This window comes from Leucopleurus acutus (genome assembly GCF_964270905.1).
Source record: "Leucopleurus acutus genome assembly, chromosome: 8".
Taxonomy (NCBI): Eukaryota; Metazoa; Chordata; class Mammalia; order Artiodactyla; family Delphinidae; genus Leucopleurus; species Leucopleurus acutus.
In genome coordinates, this window is record NC_139151.1 from 74,126,588 (window position 1) to 74,148,473 (window position 21,886).

General features: G+C 39.6%; 1 protein-coding gene across 3 annotated transcripts in view; it reads left to right on the forward strand.

The window, feature by feature from the left end:
* Positions 1 to 21,886, forward strand: part of NELL1 (neural EGFL like 1) — a gene marked incomplete at both ends in the record, with an annotated part of 883,126 nt that overhangs the window by 148,661 nt on the left and 712,579 nt on the right. For all 3 annotated transcript variants that reach the window (XM_082845633.1, XM_082845634.1, XM_082845635.1), the window contains one exon: positions 19,422 to 19,518. In XM_082845633.1, coding sequence (XP_082701759.1) covers positions 19,422 to 19,518 — 97 coding nt within the window. The remainder of the gene's footprint in view (positions 1 to 19,421; positions 19,519 to 21,886) is intronic.

A 21,886-nucleotide genomic window follows, 5' to 3' on the forward strand; every position in this document is an offset into this window, starting at 1 on the left:
TTGGAATTATCTTTTATTCCTTAAATTTTCCCTCACACTCTAAATGTAATTTATCAGCAAATTCTGTTAATTTTATATTTATAGTATATCTAGACTCTGACCACTTTTCACCACCTCTGTAGAGTCTGGTCCAAACTGTTACCATCTCTCATCTGTACTGTTTCATCTGCAACCTGTACTGTTGCCATAGTCTGCAATAAGTAGTTTTCCCTGATTCCACCTTTGCTATGTCCCTATTCCTAGTCTAGTCTCAACTCATCAACCAGAGTAATCCATTTAAATAAGATCATGTCAGTCCTCAAACTTACTAAACCAGATGAGAAAACTAGAATACAGTGGTGAAGCAACTTATATGCTCAGGGTTATATTGCTGGTAAGCAGCAGAGTCATGTTATAAATCCAGTTAATGTAGTTAGGAATGAAGTCGTAACCACCTATATTGAAGAAAAGCTATATGTTCTAAGTATCCCAGCGTGTAGTTGGAAAGGTAAATCAATTCCTGTAACAATGTGGTAGGTTCCACCATAGTGTAGTAAAGGATGCTTAAGAATACGGAGATGGTGCTATTAATCTAGCTTGGGGGGGGTGTCACAGGGAGGATATAGAAAAGTTTCCCTCCTGTCTGGATTGTTCCAGGAAAATGGTGGTTGCCTAAATCTGAATCTCTTCACATTCTTTCCGAAAACACTTATAGGTCAACAAGGAGAGCAAATAAACGTATACATGCTGACATTGTTAGCATAAATGGAGGCAGAAAGTACCATAAACTTCAGTGTACCTGAAAATAAGTCTTTACAAAATGAACATAAAAGAGCAGAAACTACAAACTACAAAACTATTAAAAATGAGAAAATATGTCAGTTGATGCAAATTCTTCTAAAAAACCAAAGTAGAAAAAACTGTAATACAGTATTCCAGCCAGAGTCAATTATACTTTAACAAACTTTTAGAGATATGAAACCCACTCCTAATCAGAAATTCAGAAACTCAGAGTGGAAATATAAAAACAGCAGGAATATATAAAGCATGAATGACTGAATGCAGGAAAGAAATGAAATAGACATTATTATTTTAGAAATAAAGAACAAATGACAAGAACCCCAAAAGAGAATAAAAACTACAGGGGCCATTGAAGAAAGGCATTAAAATAACTAAGAAAATGAGTATTAAATAAAAAAAAAATAAACAGTAAAATCATCCTTAACAGAAAATGCATGTGTTAGATAAGCTTTATTTAGGAGTGACTTATAGTGCTGTTGCTGTTAAGTTCAATGTTAATAAATCAAAAACAAATAGATTAAATAAGGTGTCTTTAAACTGAAACACACACAAAACAAGGTTATGCATTGATTAATGAAAATGTTGTGATCTGAGGCTCACAGGAACCTAACTCTGTATTTCCTTTGGGATAATGATTCAGTATTTGTTAGTTCTGCATTTGCAGCAACCTTATAGAATAAATACTGTGAATAATTAAAAAAAAAAGAATAAAAATACCTGGAAAGAAAATGGTCAATAAAGAAAATAGGTAAAGATAATCCAACATATATATATATAATTGAAGTACCTGAAGAAAAATGAAATAATCAAATGGAACTAATATTTAAAATTACAATGCAAGATAGGCAAAATAATCTTGAAAAAGGACTAATTTGGAGGACTCAGTTTTCGATTTCAAAACTTACTATATAACTTAGAATAATCAAAACAGTGTGGTGTTGGCATAGGATAGACGTATGGACCAATGGAATAAATAGCAAATCCAGAAAGAGACCCTCACATATGTGGTCAGTTGATTTTCAAAACAGGGGCACCAATGTCATTCAGTGGGGAAAAAACAGTTTTTCAACAAACGGTACTGTAAAACTGAATATCCACTTGCAAAAAAAAAAATGAAGTTGTACCCTTACCTTTCACTACATATAAAAATTAACTCAATGGATCAAAGACCTAAATGTAGGAGCTAAAACTAGAAAACTCTTAGGAGACATGGGGAAAAATCTTTAAGAAGTTGAATTTGGCAATGACTTCGTGATACCAAAAGTACAGGCAATAAAAAAATAAAAGGATAAATTGGACTTCATCAGTATCAAAAACTTTTGTGCATCTAAAGGAGTATCCAAGAGAAATAAAGCCCACAGAATAGGAGAAGATATTTGCAAACTATATATCTGGTAAGGGATTAATGTCCAGAATAAAGAACTCCTACAACTCAACAACAAACAACCCAATTCTAAAATGGGCAAAGGCAGAGATAAACCCACGCACATATGGTCACATTATCTTTGATAAAGGAGGCAAGAATATACAGTGGAGAAAAGACAGCCTCTTCAATAGTGGTGCTGGGAAAACTGGACAGGTACATGTAAAAGTATTAAATTAGAACACTCCCTAACACCATACACAAAAATAAACTCAAAATGGATTAAAGACCTAAGTGTGAGGCCAGACAGTATCAAACTCTTGAGGAAAACATAGACAGAACACTCTATGACATAAATCACAGTAAGATCCTTTTTGACCCACTTCCTAGAGAAATGGAAATAAAAACACAAACAAATGGGACCTAATGAAACTTAAAAGCTTTTGAACAGCAAAGGAAACCATAAACAAGATGAAAAGGCAGCCCTCAGAATGTGAGAAAATATTTGCAAACGAAGCAACTGACAAAGGATTAATCTCCAAAATTTACAAGCAGCTCATGCAGCTCAATATCAAAAAAACAAACAACCCAATCCAAAAATGGGCAGAAGACCTAAATAGACATTTCTCCAAAGAAGATATACAGATTGCCCACAAACACATGAAAGAATGCTCAACATCATTAATCATTAGAGAAATGCAAATCAAAACTACAATGAGATATCATCTCATACCGGTCAGATTGGCCATCATCAAAAAATCTACAAACAGGACTTCCCTGGTGGCGCAGTGGTTGAGAGTCCGCCTGCCGATGCAGGGGACACGGGTTCGTGACCTGGTCCGGGAGGATCCCATATGCCACGGAGCGGCTGGGCCCGTGAGCCATGGCTGCTGAGCCTGTGCGTCTGGAGCTTGTACACCGCAATGGGAGAAGCCACAACAGTGAGAGGCCCACGTACCACACACACACACACAAAAAATCTACAAACAATAAATGCTGGAGAGGGTGTGGAGAAAAGGGAGCCCTCTTGCACTGTTGGTGGGAATGTAAATTGATACAGCCACTATGGAGAACAGTATGGAGTTTCCTTAAAAAACTAAAAATAGAACTACCATATGACTCAGCAATCCCACTACTGGGCATATACCCTGAGAAAACTGTAATTCAAAAAGAGACATGTACCAAAATGTTCATTGCAGCTGTATTTACAATAGCCAGGACATGGAAGCAACCTAAGTGTCCATCAACAGATGAATGGATAAAGAAGATGTGGCACATATATACAATGGAATATTACTCAGCCATAAAAAGAAACGAAATTGAGTTATTTGTAGTGAGGTGGATGGACCTAGAGTCTGTCATACAGAGTGAAGTAAGTCAGAAAGAGAAAAACAAATACCGTATGCTAACACATATATATGGAAGCTAAGAAAAAAATGGTCATGAAGAACCTAGGGGCAAGACGGGAATAAAAACGCAGACCTACTAGAGAATGGACTTGAGATATGGGGAGGGGGAAGGGTAAGCTGTGACAAAGTGAGAGAGTGGCATGGACATATATACACTACCAAACGTCAAATAGATAGCTAGTTGGAAGCAGCTGCATAGCACAGGGAGATCAGCTCGGTGCTTTGTGTCCACCTAGAGGGGTGGGATAGGGAGGGAGGGAGGGAGACGCAAGAGGGAAGAGATATGGGGACATATGTATATGTATAACTGATTCGCTTTGTTATAAAGCAGAAACTAACACACCATTGTAAAGCAATTGTACTCAAAGATGTTAAAAAGTAAAAAAATAAAAATGCAAAGGATTTTAATAGACATTTCTCCAAGGAAGATACACAAATGGTCAATAAGCACATGAAAAGATGCTCAACTTGCTTAGATAAAAAGCACAGTGAGATACCACTTAATACTAATATGAAGGCTATAATTAAAAAGAAAATAACTGTTGAGGATACGGAGAAACTGGACCCCTTATACAATGTAAAGTAGTACAGCAGCTACGGAATAGTTTGGTGGCTCCTCAAAAAGCTAAATAGAAGTTACCATATCACCAGCAGTTACACCCCCAGGTACATATCCAAAGGAACTGAAAGCAGCTTTGAATAGATATGTGCATGCCAATGTTTATTTTAGTATTTTTCACAATGGCAAAAGTCAGAAACACCTCAAGTGTCCATCAACAGATGGATAAACAAAATGTGGTCCATACATGCAGTGGAATATTATTCAGCTGTAAAAAGGAATATAGTTCTGATACATCCTACAGCATGGATGAGCCTTGAAAGCGTTATGCCAAGTACAAGCCAGGCACAAAAGGACAAATATTATTCTCCTTATATGAAGTATCTAGGATAGTCAAATCCTAGAGAACGTAGAGGTTAACAGGGGCTGAGGGGTGGGAGAATAAAGAGTTATTGCTTAATGGTTACAGGGTCTCTGTTTGAAGTGATGAAAAGTTTTGGTAAAAGATGGTGGTGGTAGTTGCACATCATTGTGAATGTAATTAATGCCCCTGAATTGTACACTTACAAATGCTTAAAATGGCTAAAATTGTTATGTAAAGTTTAAAAAGTTAATAACAGAATATATCCCAAACCATTAAGTATATACTTTAAATAAGTTATATTGTAGGTGAATTATATCTCAATAAAGCCGTTAAAAAGTACAATGCAAGAAAACCAAAGGAAGTCCAGATCTACATACCGAGCGGAACCATCATGAATTTGGGAAAATGGACCTGTAAAGTCAACTCTGAGATATCCTAGTAAGGGTATTAAATTTTATATAAAAATATTCTCATGACTTCAAAAAGGCCATGTCATTTACAAAGGAAAGAAATTCAGGTTGGCATCAGACACTCTGACAGCAGCATACAAATCAGGACAAAAGTAGCATTTTCAATAAAACTTGAGAAAGATAGTATGAGAAAAGCTTCCCAGTTTGGCAACAGAGTTGGGTCTTGCTGTGTGATACAGCCAGATAAGTGCTAGAAAGGTTATCTTGAACCAGGGGACCAGAATGTACAAAGGTTGGAAGCAAGAGAGTGCACGAAACTTGTAGGACTCGCAAATATCAATAGTTCAGTGTGGCTGGAGTCTCTGTGAATTGGAGAGGCTCCTAAGGCCTTAGATTTCATCAAGCAATTCATTTATTTATTCCTTAACTTAATGGGTGTTTCTTGAGTATTCGTATTAAGTGCTCAGTAATGTCTAGTCAGTTATGTGTTACTGAGAGTGTCGTTTCTGAGATCTGTATGAAAAGATGAGGGTAAGGTTAAAGGGACTGGGGGAATGTGCATATAAATTTTTATTTATGTGTGGAAAAGTAGCATGGGGTTTACTTGAGTAATTCTTCTGTTATTCTAAATATGCTTTTTCAATTGAAAATGTGTATTTCAGCTTTTCCGTCAACCTAGTAGTATTAAAAAAGTATGTTGGCAGTTAATCCATTTAAGAGGCAGAGGGAGCCTAGCCAGTTCACCCAGTGGGTAATCATACAAGCACAGAGAGATGGTTGCATCCAGGAACTGATCAGACTGACACAAATGCAAAAATACATGAGATGAAAACCATTGTTATTAAGCATACATTTTGTGCCTAGCACTGGTCTCGGTACTGGGGATGCCACAGCAAATAAGAACTTATCAAGTTGCCCACAAATTCATAAATTGCTGATGACATCACAGAATGTAAATGAGGTAGGCACCAAGGTGTGGTGAGATCAGAATTTTTATCTTCATATACGCTGCTGAGTGGGCATCCCAAGACTTACTGTAGTTCTTCATCTGAGTGTAGAATTGTTTCAGTTAAGTGTATTTTCCTTTACATTTTCATGTTAGTTAAGATCCTTACGTTGTAAGTGACAGAAATCAATTTGAATAACTTGAACAAAAAAGGCAAGATTATTAAAAGGTTACCAGATTATCTCATGCACAAAACATAAGGAAAGGGATGTAGCTGGGTCCTTGGGAGGATCTGAAAAACCAACAAGCATTCAGGTGGTTCAACACTGCATTACTTAAGCCATTTCACATCAGTATTGGGCATCAGTTTTTAAAACAATTACTGTGCAGTGTCGTATAGAACCTTAGAAAGGTAAAAGGAGCAGCATCATTTTCTTTATGTAAAAGGTGAGGAAATAATCCTAGGAAGATGAAGTGATTTGTCCAAGGTCACGTCCCAAGTTTAGTGGGTAAGCCCAGAATTTACAGGTCTTTCTGACTCTTGAATCTTTTCTTTTCCCATTAGCCCTCTTCAAATCCTTCTTCTTCTAACATGCAAAAATTTCCCCTTATAATTCCCTCACCTTCTTAATTTTTCTTTTATCATTCATTTTGGTTTTGGCATTAAAGGAGTCACCTATGTGTCCTTAATAATAGGCTTATCTGAGACATCTCTTAAAACTGTCTTTAATTTATACCCTGTAATCTGAACATGAAGGAGCCACTAGGAAAGGGAATAATTAAAGAGATTAGTGGGAGATCTCAGTTGTCTCAGTGATTTTCTTATTATCATCCATGAAATGGCTTATCAGAAATGGGCCATTATAGTTTAAATGATCAGTCGGAGTTTGAAAAGGATTTGAAACTTCATCACTTTCTGAACTTGGAGTTATAGCCTCGTTGTTTTCCAAACTCCAATGTTTCCTCCACAATGAACAATAACTTTTTGATTAAACAGCTGGCAGTCACTATTGAATGCCTCACAATAACAAAAGTCTTCCTTCAGATCAGGAAATTTTATCTAAATTGCTTTGCTCTGCTTCGGTGATTGTGAACTTCTGACCTAAAAATTTCTTGCAGCAAAGTGATTACTTTTTAAAAGAAAGAGCCCCAAACTAAATGAGTAATTCAGTGAACGTGATACAAAGCAGAGGTCAAGGCACAAGAGTTGTCCTCTCAGTGAACATTATTAAAAAACAATCAAGTCTGTATTGACACATTATATTGGGAAGGCTATAGACAGCAGCGGAGAGAGAGTCATGAAAGTACCACTCAGTAGTCAAGGGCCTTCCTCACTAGTTTTGCTCTTAAAAGGAGCAGCTACCTTTATGTAGCTAGTACCGTGTGCCAAGGACTGTGCTGTCTTTTCCATATGAATTAATTAGTACCCCAGCTTCAACCCTTCCTGCCCTCCTGCTGGCGTTTCCCATTGGCTGAAACCAACTGGAACCAAAAAGGAGAGGGAACCTCTTAGTCTTCTTTGGCACAGAACAAGGCAGAGTCCATCTGGAGGGGGTGAATGGAGATACTCGGCTCACCTTAGCTTTTGCCACTATTTGAAATTGAACAACAATGAACAAATAACTAGAATTTATCTACACTGTAATGAAGGCTCCAGGAGGCCAGGGATATAATATTACTCTTGTCAAATAAATTTACAAGTGGCTGCCTATATATTGTCTTTCTATCCGTTCCTGGGTTCCTCCATCCATCATCTACACAACTATTAATGGGCCACGGTCAGGAGAACCCTTTTACTTTTTTATATGCATCACAAAATGTTGGGATGCTGAAGGACTTATTCTTTGTGCTGCTCTGTTTGTTTGTTTTAATTTAAATAGAAAAACATCTAGAAACGGCCTCATGGAGGAGATTGTTCCCCTGTGCCTCTCACTCTGCCTTGGAGACGCCCTAAGCAGAGTCCCAGCTGCTCCTGTCATAGGCTAGCTTGACTGTAGCAGGGCAGGAGGAGATCCTAGTCAAACCTGACTTTGCTTCTTGAGGACAGACTTCGCCAAATAAAGCCTTCATCAGAGATTCTTTTTTACAGTGGGGCCAGGCTGGCACCTGTTAAATCTGATTTTATGAAGGATGTAGAAATCTGTATTTTTGGAAAGCTTACTAGGCTCCCTTAATGTTTGGCAAGAGACCTTACCTTATGTGTGCTTTCCAAGGTCCTGAAAAAGTGAAGAGGTCAAAGAATACAGATCTCTGCTTGACTCTTGGGGACGCCAATGTTGCAGGTGGTGGTGGTGGTCTGTGGTTGCATCAGGACTTCATGGAGAGAGAGAAATATTTACCTTGTCCCTTATCATAGCTTCTAGACCCTGAAACATTTCACATGGGTTGTTTGGAAATGGTCAATCTCAGGCCTTTGGGGAGACATCCATTTGCTCTGGGAAGCTTTAAAGCATTACATAAGGATGTCCCATGTGGTCTCTGCATGACAGATGGCTTTTGGATCTTTATATATTAATATAACAAGTAGCAGATGGAGGATGAATCAGAGACCTTCAATGTCCTTTCTGACCCTGACAGTCCTAGTTACCAGTGTGTGCTTTATATAAACATCAGTCCTTTGATTTATCATTAAATTTAAGTCTCCATTTAGATGAATAACAAAATGGGGCTACACTAAATTTTCACCCACTCATGAGTATCAGCAAATATTTTGGAGGCAGCTAGTCTAGGGTATAATTGAACACTTTGTGCAGCACATTTTCTGAACTCCTGGAAAAAAATGGGACTAACGACTGGATTCATGTGCTATCAGTGGCTACACCAAGGGAGTGATATAGGAGGCTCTTACTCTCCTCTCCTTCCTATCACATTGCTGCCTCTAAACTCCTCTTTTATAGAAATTGTAAAGCTGACAGTGGGTACTGTTTTCTAACCAGTTGAGCCAAGTGTCTTAGATGAGGCTTCTGGTATCGTTTTTCTGAAAATACTTCAAATTAAAGTACCTCCTGGATTGTTCTGTGAGGGTGAAAGCATTGATCTTACCTAATAACATTAATAATGTTTTACTTTAGAAAAGCATTTTAGAATTTGCAATGTACTTTTATTGAGATTATCTGTTTTATATTCATTGAAAACCTATGTAATAGGTATTGTTATTAAGTTTGTGAGTGAAGAAACTGAGGGCCCAGAGAGGTTTTGTAACTTGCCCCAAGTCACAAAGCTTAAATGGTAAAGGTAAGACACAAACGGATGTTTTCTGACTTGAGTCCAATGATCTTTCTGTATCTCACACTGTTTATGTAACCAACTGGTTGAACATTTGACTTTTTAAGAACAGAATCAATAGAGGATTGTAAGACAATGTGGCATAGCACGAGTTTACATCTGGATTTGAATTTAGGCTTTGCCATTTATTGAATGGTATCACACAAGTCATTTAACTTCTGTGAACATCTATCAATTGAGTATAGCAATGCCTGCCTTTTAGGGTTATTTCAAGGATTATAAAGTTTGTAAAGTTCTTGCATATAGTAGATAATCGAGGATAGCTCTTAAAAGTTTTGAGGCTGTGTCTCTCTGTCTGAGTTTGAGGATTACTGTCCTTGCCAAGTAGTCTTCTATCATCTACTAGGACATCCTTCAGAGACTGTAGTTCATTGCTTCCCAAGGCTGTTCCTTCTCTCTGTGTTTTCTGACTGCTAGAAAATTCTTACCTTGAGCTAAAAATACCTCCTTGTAACTTACACTTGTTGGTATACGTTTTAGCTACATAGACCAAATCCAATCCCTCTTCCACGTGACAGTCCTCCAAATATTTGAAGACTTTATCTTGCTTTCCCTTAATCTTTACTTTTTCAGGCTGCACATCCTCTGTTCCTTCAGCCATTCAGCACTTGATTTGGCTCACGAGGCCCTCACAATCCTGCTTGGTTCTTTCTAAAGTGTGTCTGTTTATCATCTGAGAAGTTCCTACAACTACATGTGATTATCTCTAGGCAGATGGACTCAGATTAGAATGAGATAATTGTCTTCTTCTGGTACAGTTTAAGATGATAACATCCTTTTCGGCAGCCTTAGCTTACTGTTGATCAAAACAGCTGTGTACTTTTTCTCAATATGTATTTCTGTTAAACCTTAGATCTCACATTCTGTCTTTGAGAAGCACAGTCCCTAAGCATGGGATCTTTCATTTTTGATGTGAAATTTCATCTTATTTGATTTGGCCCTAATTTCTGCCTATTAATGTCTCTTTTAACCCTGGTGGTATTATCTGAAAATGTATTATGATTGAAACAGTCATACCAACTCCGTATTTTCCTGCAGATTCAATGAGCACACTGCGATTACACAGTTGAATCATAGGTAACAATGCTAAATATGACAGAGCTGGTTGTCTGACCTGATCCACAATCAGCATGATCTTGGGATAGGCAGAGCACAAGGGTTAGTAAGAAGTTGTAGGACAGAGATATTTGGGGCATAAAATATGGTTAAGAAAGGAAAGTACTGTTGGTATGGAGATCCCAGTGAGGAGAGAGAAAAGAGTAAAATTTAATTGCCAGACAAGCAAAAGCATGCATCTGGCAAGTGTGCTCTAAGTGGATGAAGCCGGTCTTCATCCATCTTCTTGGGAAGACCTCTCTTTCTCTTGGAGGGTATTCACACCCTTCTCCGGCAAAGTCTCTTTGCTAATCTCATTTGAACACTGCTGCCTTCTCTTTACCACAACAAAGGCATCTCCATCCGGATTTCAATTTTGCCTTCTCTTTTTAGTTCGCATTTGTTTTTACTCTGCTGACAGCGGCTGCGAAACTGTTTAGAAACCTGCTGAGCCCTGCTACCGTCCTCCCTCCTGAGCTCTGCATGGATTTGGTTTAGAAGTCAGTTCTTACGTGTTGGCGCCATACTGTATTCACCTCGATAATCCGTCTCCCCGCTTACAGTCTGTACTCCTGTACAATGCCAGAGGTGCCGTTTTCCCCTTGTCATTTGCTGAGTGTCATTGGTTTCGTTAAACAAATTGGTAGGAGGAGACCACAGAGCTCCCCTTTGGGGGTATTCCTTTCATGTCCTTCTGGTACAAGCCCTGTGTGATGTGTCTTCCATGTTAGCAAATAATTACCAACAGCCAAGCAACCTGCCACGGAAATTCAACAAGTAGCTCATCAGTGTACATCGCTGGCAGACACTCTGGCCACAGGGAGCAAGCTTTGAGGAACTATTTTGTAGATTGCCATGACCTACGGAATGAATGCTGAACAGGGCCAAGAGCAATGCCAGTGACGCCATAGGTGTCTTTTGTTTTTCTAGTGGTGATCAAGAACTTCGTGTTCCCACATTTCCCCTATGAAGCTGAGGGGGCAAGATTGCGCGATGCCCCCTTTAGCCTGAGTTCAAAAGAGAGAATTGCCTCCTGTGCAAGCTCCCCCGCCACCGTATTAGTGAGGGGAGATAGAATGGGAGTTGTCTTGTGTTCTCTAATAGGGAACTTTCTCTAAGGAACACCTTGATATTCACTAGTGCTGGCTTAAAGGCAGTGAGGATGAGGCTCTCTGTCTAGCAGAGGAAGGTCATTGTAACTTTCCTCTTCAGGGAGTTTGTGAACACTTTTCTTCAATTCCAGGCAAAGCCCCAGATAAACCTCTTCATTTAGCGTCTCGTTTGGGCTTCATATTGTCTTATTGAACAGCGGCATAATACATGTCAATTCACAAGGTTTACATTGGAAATTCATTCTTCTGTATAATTGGGAAAGGTACCGTGGGGTCCCTTCAGAGGCCTTTCTTCACCCAGGTAAATAAAAATCCAATATTCCTTCATATGTAGTGTCGTTGAACCACTGCATTTCTTTGTGTTGAGCTCTGAGGGCTTTATCGGTTAACAGAAAATCTAGTTCGTCATAGAATATTGACTGGTCTTTAAGCAGATGGCATGCGTGCTAGGGAGGGCATTCTTCTCTTTTTTTTTTTTTTGCGGTACGCGGGCCTCTCACTGTTGTGGCCTCTCCCGTTGCGGAGCACAGGCTCCGGACGCGCAGGCTCAGCGGCCATGGCTCACGGGCCCAGCCGCTCCGCGGCGTGTGGGATCTCCGTGGACCGGGGCACGAGCCCGTGTCCCCTGCATCGGCAGGCGGACTCTCAACCACTGCGCCCCCAGGGAAGCCCCGGGAGGGCATTCTTAAAGTCATGAATAAAGAGAAGCTGTACCTTGTGAAGAAAATTCCTAACGGGAGCCCTTGATTCAGTGGCTGACTTGCACGAGGAGCATGATAGTTGCTCTTTGCAGTGTTCCTTCCTCTTGAGCAGTTTTGATGTTTGGATGTTTAATTTTTCATGCTATTGTATTAGAAATGAGTTACTTACACTTTAAAATACCGTTAGATTCTAATGACGTGCAAAATTCCCATAATTCTCCCAATACATCTTAATAGCCAGCATCTCATTTGAGTTCAAGGCCTAGAAACACGACTAAATGGGAATTGGGCCTTTTTTTTTTGGCCAAAAGAAAGGGTAGATTTTAGATGGTTATAGAGTAAATGCATTATTTGTGTCAGGTAGCCTATGGGAATATGATAAATTTGGGCTGATTATAATGCCATGAACTTAAGCAGTAAATCGTGCACTTATCAAAAGGACTATGCTTGATCTGATTAATTTTCAAGTTGCTGACTATTTCTCTTGACTGTTTCTTTCTGAAATACATGTATCTGGCTTTCCTGTTAGTGAGTTGTGTCCCTGACAGATTCAAATTTGCTATCCCTATCTCTTTTCTGGATGGAAAACAGTGAGAGGGTTTTTTTTTTTATCTTGTTCTATATTTTTTGGGGGGCGGGGGGCTTCTTGTGTAAATCTCATGAGCTGGCGATGATGGAGGAAAACACTTGAAAAAAGTTATCATGTCACTCATTTTCATTGACTGCATTTTCCTCAGGAATACCTGCATAAAGTCTCAAGTTCAACTGCCTGATTTCTTAGTTTGTATCATTCATTTTTGGGAATTGTGCATCATAAAGTCTTAGCCATAATACTTTAGGGCTTGTGTAACTGTCTGTAGCCCTCTTATTCTGAACATACCGCCTTCATTCATGCATTCAGTATATGGAGTGGACACCTACTTTGACTAGGCTCTCTTCCAGATGGTAGAGATACTGACATGAGAAAGATAGACGAGGTCCTTGCTTTCAAGATGCTTACTTCTGGTAGGAGGAGACAGTCCATCAGCAAAGAGCCAACTGTGGAGAGTCATGTGCTTTGATAAGCGTAAAACAAGCTAAGTGATGAGTGGTTAGTTGCTACTTTATGTAGAATGGTCAGGGAAGGTGTTAGTGCAGGAGACAAGTGAGCAGGTGCAGGGATGTTGCTGCGAGGGTTTTATTTCCTCCATACTCAGCAGATAATCAGTGGTTGTAGCAGTCAGGGAGTGCAGACACAACTTGAGTGTGAAAGTGCTGGACGCAGGAGTACCAGGAAAGGCCAATTGCTCCTTCCTTGGCAGGGAGGTCTGGGAAAGCAGGTTCAGCCAGGACCAGAATTTTAGACTTCAGCGGTTAGTGGGAGCGTATAGAGTCATTTGCTGATGTTCTAGAGAGTATGTCCAAATGGGCCATCCAAGTGGGCAGGGTCTCAGAGGTCAGTAAAGAACCAAAATACAGGGCAGTCAGAATACATAAAAAATAATATATATAAAAAGGATAAATAAGGACGGACTGAAGTAAGAACGTAGAGGGCTTTGGCTTACTGCTGACATTTTTTGTTTCCCCAGAAACCTTTTATATGGATTGGCTAAATCCAATTAAGGTCCCAAATGGAGTAGGAAAGTGCCTAGTACTGGATTAGGCAAAAGTGTTAGGAGTAGTGTCTTGTCATATTTTACTCATATAAAAACCATGTATATTGTTGTTGTTCTTGGTTTGGTGATTGTGTGTTCAAACATACAGTCTAATATAGTATAAAATATTTCTTATACCTCTTCCTTTTTCCTGAGCCCTTCTCCTGTCTAATGTGAGTTTACGATGAGCTTCCAACAAAAGTCAAGCTTTTGTAAATGTCAAAGAATTACATATTTTGGAGGGATGTAAAAGATACTAAGATGTTTGCTTAATTTGCATAGGAAAGTTTGTGACTTACGTCTTGAAAGAATTGAAAAAAGCTAATGAATGACATTTCAAAACTAACATAGTAAAAATACTGGGATTTTCGTATGTCATAGAAAATGTACTTTGTCCAAAAATTTGGTTTTAATCCTAGAAAATGTACTGTGTCCAAAAATTTTGTTTTAATCCAAAGTTTAGAATCTAAGTAGGCTGTCAGTGTGCACTCTAATCAGGTTAAACAGCAGCAGAAGTTAATGCTGTTAATTCCTTTGTTTTGTTCCTGTTACATATTCACTTGTTCTAGCTTTAAATTTGTAGAAGGTGAAAAGAAATTTAGGATTTAAAAATGTTCAGTGTGGGAATTTATGACAAAATAGACACTAAATTCTTGCATTATGACATTGAAATCTCACACCTTCCCATGCGACAGTGATGTCATTCCCCTAAACTGTGTCCCAAAGCACAAGCCAGGCACCTAAGATACTGATAATCCCATCTCAGTGGATTCATTTGATGTGAGGTGCAGCCGGTGGGCTGAAATGTATCATGTGACCTGTGTAGCTCTGCATCCTTAGACACCTGTGAATTTTACAGACTGGCAGCACCTACTATGTACCAATGGCATTAAAACTATTCAAGCCTCACCACAGCCCATACAGTCAGCAGTAACATCCCCGTTTTTTATTTTTTTAATTTTTGCTTGCATTGGGTCTTCATTGCTGTGTGCGGGCTTCCTCTGGTTGCGGCGAGCGGGGGGCTACTCTTCGTTGCGGTGCGCAGGCTTCTCATTGTGGTGGCTTCTCTTATTGCGGAGCACGGGCTCTAGGCGCGCGGGCTCCAGTAGTTGTGGCACGTGGGCTCAGTGCTTGTGGCTCGTGGGCTCTAGAGCACAGGCTCAGTAGTTGTGGTACACGGGCTTAGTTGCTCCGCAGCATGTGGGATCTTCCCGGACCAGGGCTAGAACCCGTGTCCCCTGAACTGGCAGGCGGATTCTTAACCACTGCGCCACCAGGGAAGCCCATCCCCGTTTTTTAAATGAGAAAGCTGAGGTACAGAGAAATTAAATCACTTAATTAAGGTCATATAGCTAGTAGAACGCACAACTGGAATGTGAACCTAAATCTGTTTTATCCCAAATTCATGTGTCTCTGCTATACCACACGATCTCTGACATCTCTTGGCATTATAGGCGTGGATCTATGACAGTCACCTTTCTGTCTTTCGTTGGGGTATACTTGTTAGGGTAAAGAATACTAGCCACAACTACGGAAAATCCTCTCTATCTCAGTTGGGTTGCCGTCCGGTTGGGTGTGTCTGGCTGGCAGGTGGCCTCCCACGTCATCATTTAGGAATCCAGGCCCTGCCATCTTGTGGCTCTGCCCGCCTCGCAGCCCTTAGAGCCTTCTCTTGTCAGCTGAAAGAGACAGTGTGAAAGATGCTTGAGGGAGGTTTTCTGGGGCTAGGTCATGGCTAGCAGTGGTGCAGATCCCTTCCATTCACGTTCCATGGCCACACCCAGAGGTGAAGGAGGCTGGAAACCTTGTAGCCACGTAGCAGTGTAGCAAGGAGGAAGAGAAAGTGGGTTCTGGGAGAGCTAACCGGTCCTGACCTTGTGCTTTGGCATGTGGTCTTGTTTCCCCTTTCCCTTCCTGATAAGTAAGTCAAGTTAGGAATCTTAATTTATTTGAGTGAATCGCACAGACTTGGGGTCTGGGTTCAAATCCCAGCTCTGCCATTCACCAGCTGCCTAACCATGGACAAGCTACTTAACCTTGCCAAGCCAAGAATACCTGCCTGATGGTGGTATTGCGAGGATTAAGTAAATCAATATAAGGAAAGTCCTTAGTACAAATGCTTGACACACACTCGGTACTATGTAAGTGCTGGCTGTTATGTGGGTGTGTCAGCTCTACTTTATTCTTCATTCACAACTCAGCTGTAGTGTCCCCTTCTTTGGAAAGTCTTCCCTTTCTTTTCTGCTTTTAAGAAAATATCTTTATTGGAGTGTAATTGCTTTACAACGTTGTGTTAGTTTCTGCTGTATAACAAAGTGAATCAGCTATACGATATTTTCTTTCTTCTCTGCTTCCGCGGATCCTTGCACTTTTTGCACTGAATTGTAAGGTGTGTGTGTGGCTGTGTTGTCTGCCTGGCTCAGGCATTTCACCTGAGGGCAGGAACTTGGCTGTGCTAACTTCTCCTGTGTGTCCCCATAGCCAGCAGAGTGTCACACACATTGTAGACAGTCAGATGTTTCCTGACGGGAAGGAAACCTCATTAGCCAGAAGAGTAGAATATCAGAATACAGTATTCGATTTCCTGACCACGCTGGAAGCCAAGGAGTTCATGTATTAGCTTTGACTTTTCATTTCAGTTGGTTTGGGCAATACTACATTTAAGTGACAGATCATTGTGCCCTACCGGCTTATTTGCATGAGCCAGTCCAGCTCAGGGATCAGCAGCCCTTTTGCCAAGATTCTGATTGTATTTGTCTGGTATGTTGGTGTCATAACTCCCCCTGTAGAAGGGTGAGGTTAGGGATGTGATAATCCTGTTTCTTAGTTTATGAGATATTATCAGCATTAATCCATGCAATCTTCCCTCCCTCCCTCCCTCCCTCCCTCCCTCCCTCCCTCCTTCCCTCCTTCCCTCCCTCCTTCCCTCCTTCTCTCCTTCCCTCCTTCCCTCCTTCCCTCCCTCCCTTCCTTCCTTCCTCACTTTCCCCTTCTCCTCCTCTCCCCATCTCCCTCCCTTCCTTCCTTTCACTCCCCTCCCCCCCAACCATTCCCATTCCTTTAGGAAAACACTGTCATATACCTTATGTGACTCTTAAAGTTTGTGTATATCTTTGGCTAATCGATAAAATAGTTTTGCATGTATGTAGTTTTAATTTACATAATTGTAGACCTTTTTAGCTTTTTCACTCTATTTTTAAAACTTTTTAGCTTAATATTTTAATCCTACAGGAAAATTGAGAATGGTCCAAAAAACAATCATAAATTCTTTGCTCAGATTCTGCTCTGTCTCTCAAAGTAATAATGTGTGTTTACATATGTATGTACTTACAGTGTGTATATACACATTGTTATTTTGAACTCTTTGAGAGTAAGTTGCAAACCTCATGACCCTCTACCCCTAAATACTACAGTGCATATTTCCTAAGAACAAGACATTTAAATAAACACTATCCACATTCTCAAAATCAGGAAATTGCACACCAATCCAACACTGTTTTGTAATCTACGGTTTCTATTCCAATTTCACCAGTTTTCTACTAATGTCCTTTATGAGATTTTCTTTTTTCCTGCCCCCAGATCCAGTCCAGGATCCTGCGCTTAGTAAACATGAGATAAAGGCCTCCTTTGCTCATTGGAGCTCACATTCTAGCATATTGAAAACCAAAAAGAAAGCATTTGAATGGAAAGCTCCTCTCACTCTGATAGATGCACATGTTTTAAAATGAAGGTGAAGATAAATAGTTTGACAACATTTTCAATTTTTTAGTGAAATGAACTCCTGGAAAATTATGCTTCTGCCTCTTCCCCTAGATAGCGATTTCCGATTCTCTCTGGCCTCCTCTGAAATTCACCAGCGTTGAACATAAGTTTTGCATCGTTATCTCCATAGTGCATAAATAATTTTGCATTCTACTTTCCTCTGGTGAAACTTATTTTGTATATATATTATTTTGTATATATTTTCCCATATTTCATAACCTGCATATTTAATCACTATTAATGACTAGTAAATTCTGTCAGGCTGAACTACTGTAACGTATGTGTTTCTCTTTTGTTGTAAATTTGGCTTGTTTTTCGTTTCACTAATATTAGAAAAAGACTTTTTTAAGGAAGTATATAGCATCTTCTTGTATTAAAGCAGTTTTGACAGATGGTTTCATTTAAAATGTTTCCTTCTAACATACAGAAAGAAAGGTTGCGTTTTTGTGGAGAAAACACAGGCTGTCTTTTTCAGGGAAACTTATTTTTCCTTGATTATGTTTCGAGCCTCCATTTATAATGGAAAGATAATTAATAGAGAGGGATCTGATATATTTAGATCTTTGTCAGTTGAATACTTTGCATGTATTGTTAGGAAACAGCATGTTTCCGGTGGGGAATAGGAGAGTAATGCATGATGTGGCTAAGATACAAGACTGCAGTGTGATAGTTCCCAGCTGCAACGGCCTTGCAGTCATTCACTGGCTTTGACACAACTGGACGATCCTTCAGGTCTTCCGCACTTTCCTGCTGAGAGCTGCTGGAGGAATCCATCACCCTCTGCCAGGAGGCAGTCAGCTGCATCCCAGCTGGGAGGATTGATGAGTTGTTAGACCTCTGGACCTACCTGGGTGATGATTCTCCCCACGGCTGCTCCAAGTAAGGACAGAGGAATGAATGGAATGGACAGGGCCATCATGAGGAATGGAAATTCACAGATGGTCCCTGTATCTCACCCCATTCAGAATCTTCTGAGCGCCTAAGGAGACAAGTTCAGTTCTTAGGCAAGCTCTTCCTTTCCCTTCTCAGTACTCAGGTGCTGGAAGGTACTTGCCAGGGGTGAGGCGGAGGCCTGGGATCAGCTGGTGGTTACAGGGACTGTTTCTAAATTTCAAGATTTGTAACTGACTAACGTGGGGCTTGGGCGGGCAGAGCAACTGAGACAATTCAATTGAATTGCTCAACAGAGCAATTCAGTTGTTCAGTAGGTTTTATCAGTGCTTTCAAAGGTCCTGGGACTGTTGCCTTCTCTGTGTTAGTTACATGTCTTACTATATCATATGAAGGTTTTCTTCGTGTACAGAGTTTTATCTTTTACTCTATGAGGGCGGGACTTCGTACGTCTGGTTTATTGCTCTGTCTCCTGCTGTCTTGTATGGAGCTTGGAGCATAAAGAAATGCTCAATAAACATTTGTTCATTGGATGATGACTTCAGTTACTTGATTTTGTACACTAGGCACATTATCATGTGTGCAGCTGCTACTCAGTTATTTAGAGGGGGTAGGAGGTTACCGTAGAAATGAGTAGCAGCTTAATAAAGCAGTCAGGGAGTAGTAGAGCGCAAAGGAGAGTACATGGGCTTTGCAGCCAGACAGGTGGAAATTCTCATCCCAACTTTACTGTTCCCTGGCTGTCTTGGTTGACCCATTTATGGTCCCTGAACCTCAGCTTTCTCACCTGTAACATGGACAAAACCACTTTACCCACAGAGTTTGTATGAAATTCGTTGCTCAGAATAGACACTCAAAAATGGTACCCTTTTCCTTCTTCCCCTGCCCAAAGGGCAAAGATAGAAAGCCAGGAGGGGCCCAGATAATGTGTCTAAGTGTTGTCAGGAAACGGGTCTCTGTTTATGTTACCTGTCATCTAAAATGTGCCACATATTGGCTTCATCTCTCTATACCAGCTGCTAATGCCATGAGTACTTCAAACAGCGTGCATGTACCTTTTGGTTCTGCTTTGAGTCTCTTTATTAGTAACTGTGTTCTTTGCCCTTATAGGATTTATGAACGTGTGATAGACCCTCCTGAGACCAACCTTCCCCCAGGAAGCAATTTATGGCTTGGTCAGCGCAACCAAAAGCATGGTTTATTCAAAGTAAGCACTACTTTCTACTTTTGCTTTTCTATGTGTTTGATGTGAATTTAATCATTTAATTGTCACAACAGTACTCTGACGTAGGTGTTTTGAGATTAGACAGAGAGTTCAATGACCTGCCCAAGGTCACACACTTCACTCTACTGCCAGATATGGATGATCCAGAATGTAAATAATTCTCAAAATGTTTCTTATTGCCCTACTTCTGGGAGATTTAAGGTAATCTTCAAATTGGTTTTCATTGTCAGAACCTGTTAATTCAGTTTTGGGTGGATGTCTAGTCTAGATAAACAATAAGAAACGACTCAACTTCCATGAGCTTTGGTTTTCCTGTCTACAAAGAGGGTAATATTGGGTTGGCCAAAAAGTTCGTTCGAGTTTTCCTATAAGGTGTTTTGGAAAAACGCTGAACGCACTTTTTGGCCAACCCAATACAATAACTGCATTCATAGAAACATGAGGATTCAGTGATAAAGTGAATTGAAAAAGTTAAAAACATCATGAAATTTAAAGATTGCCTTGTTCTTCAATAGAATGGCAGAATTTTGCTTCTGGCAGTATGGTCGACTAGATATTTTTAAAATCCTCTTGCTTCAAAATGCCTGTAAATGCTGGATAAAACAACAGAAATCTTTTATGATTTGTCATTGCACTTACAACAAGGTATATCCTTAGAGGCTAAATACATGAAGGGAAGTGAAAACCAGAGGGCTATAGGCCAATATCAGGAAGGTAGATATTTAAGTTTATTCCTTTTCTTTCTCTTAATCTATTTCTCTATTCCAACTTTATTGAGATATCAATGACATGTAACATTATGTGTGTTTAAGGTATACAACAGTTCGACACACTTAATATATTACAAAATGATTTCTACCATAATGTTAGCTAACATCTCCATCATATCATATAATTATCATTTCTTTTTTGTGGACAGAACATTTACGATCTACTCTCTTAGCAGCTTTCAATTATATAATACAATCTTATTAGCTATAATCACCATGCTGTACATTAGATCCCCAGAACTTATTCATATTATAACTGGAAGCTGTTACTCTTTGACCAACATCTTCCCATTTCTCCCACTCCCTCTAAATCCTGGCAATCATCATTCTACTCTCTGTTTCTATGACTTAGGTTTTTAGATTCCACATACAAGTGATATTATACATGATTTCTCTCTCTGTCTGATTTGTTTCACTTTGCATAATGCCCTCAAGGTCCATCCATGTTGCAAATGGCAGGATTTTTTTCTTTCTCATGGTTGAGTAATATTCCACTCGTGTGTGTGTGTGTGTGTGTGTGTGTGTGTGTGTGTGTGTGTACACAGACATACCATATCTTCTTTATCCATTTATCTGTTTACAGACACTTAGGTGGTTTCCATATTTTGGTTATTATGAATAATGCTGCAGTGAACATGGGGCTGCAGATATCTTTATGAGGTAGTGATTTCATTTCCTTTGGATATGTACCCCACATTATGTGGAAGCCACCCAGAAGTGGGCTTGCTGGATCACATGGCGGTTCTATTTTCAACTTTTTGGGGAACCTCTATGTTGCTTTTCATAGTGGCGGTGCCAATTTACATTTCTGTCAACAGTGCACAAGGTTCCCCTTTTCTCTAATCCTCTCCAACACTCGTTATCTCTTGTCTTTTTGAGGATAGGCATTTTAAAAGGTATAATGTGATATCTCATAATGGTTTTTTATTTGCATTTTTTGATGATTAGTGATGCTGAGCACCTTTCCGTGTACCTTTTGGCTATTTGCATGTCTTCTTAGGAAAAATGTCTCTTCAGTTCCTCTGCCCATTTTAAAATCAGACTTTATCTTGCTATTGTGTTGTATGAATTCTTTGTATATTTTGGATATTAACTCCTTATCAGGCGTATGGTTTGCAAATATTAGTTGACTCTATAGGCAAGGATTTATTTTTGGGTTTCAATTCTGTTCCATTGGTCTGTGTGTCTTTTTGTTTTTGTTTTTGGTTAGTATCATATTGTTTTGATTACTATAGCTTTGTAGTACAGTTTGAAATCCAGAAGTGTGACGCCTCCAGCTTTGTTGTTCTTTCTCAGGATTACTTTTGCTATTTGGGGTCTTCTGTGATTTTATACAAATTTTAGGGTTTTTTTTTCAATATCTGTGAAAAATGCCATTTGAATTTTGAAAGGAATTGCATTGAATCTACAGATTGCTTTGGGTAGTGTGGACATTTTAACAGTAGTAATTCTTCTGATCCATGAACATATAGGATATCTTTCCATTTGTGTCTTCTTCAGTTTTTAATCAAAGTCTTGTAATTTTCAGTATACAGATCTTTCATTTCCTTGGTTAAATTTATCGCTGAGTATTTTATTAT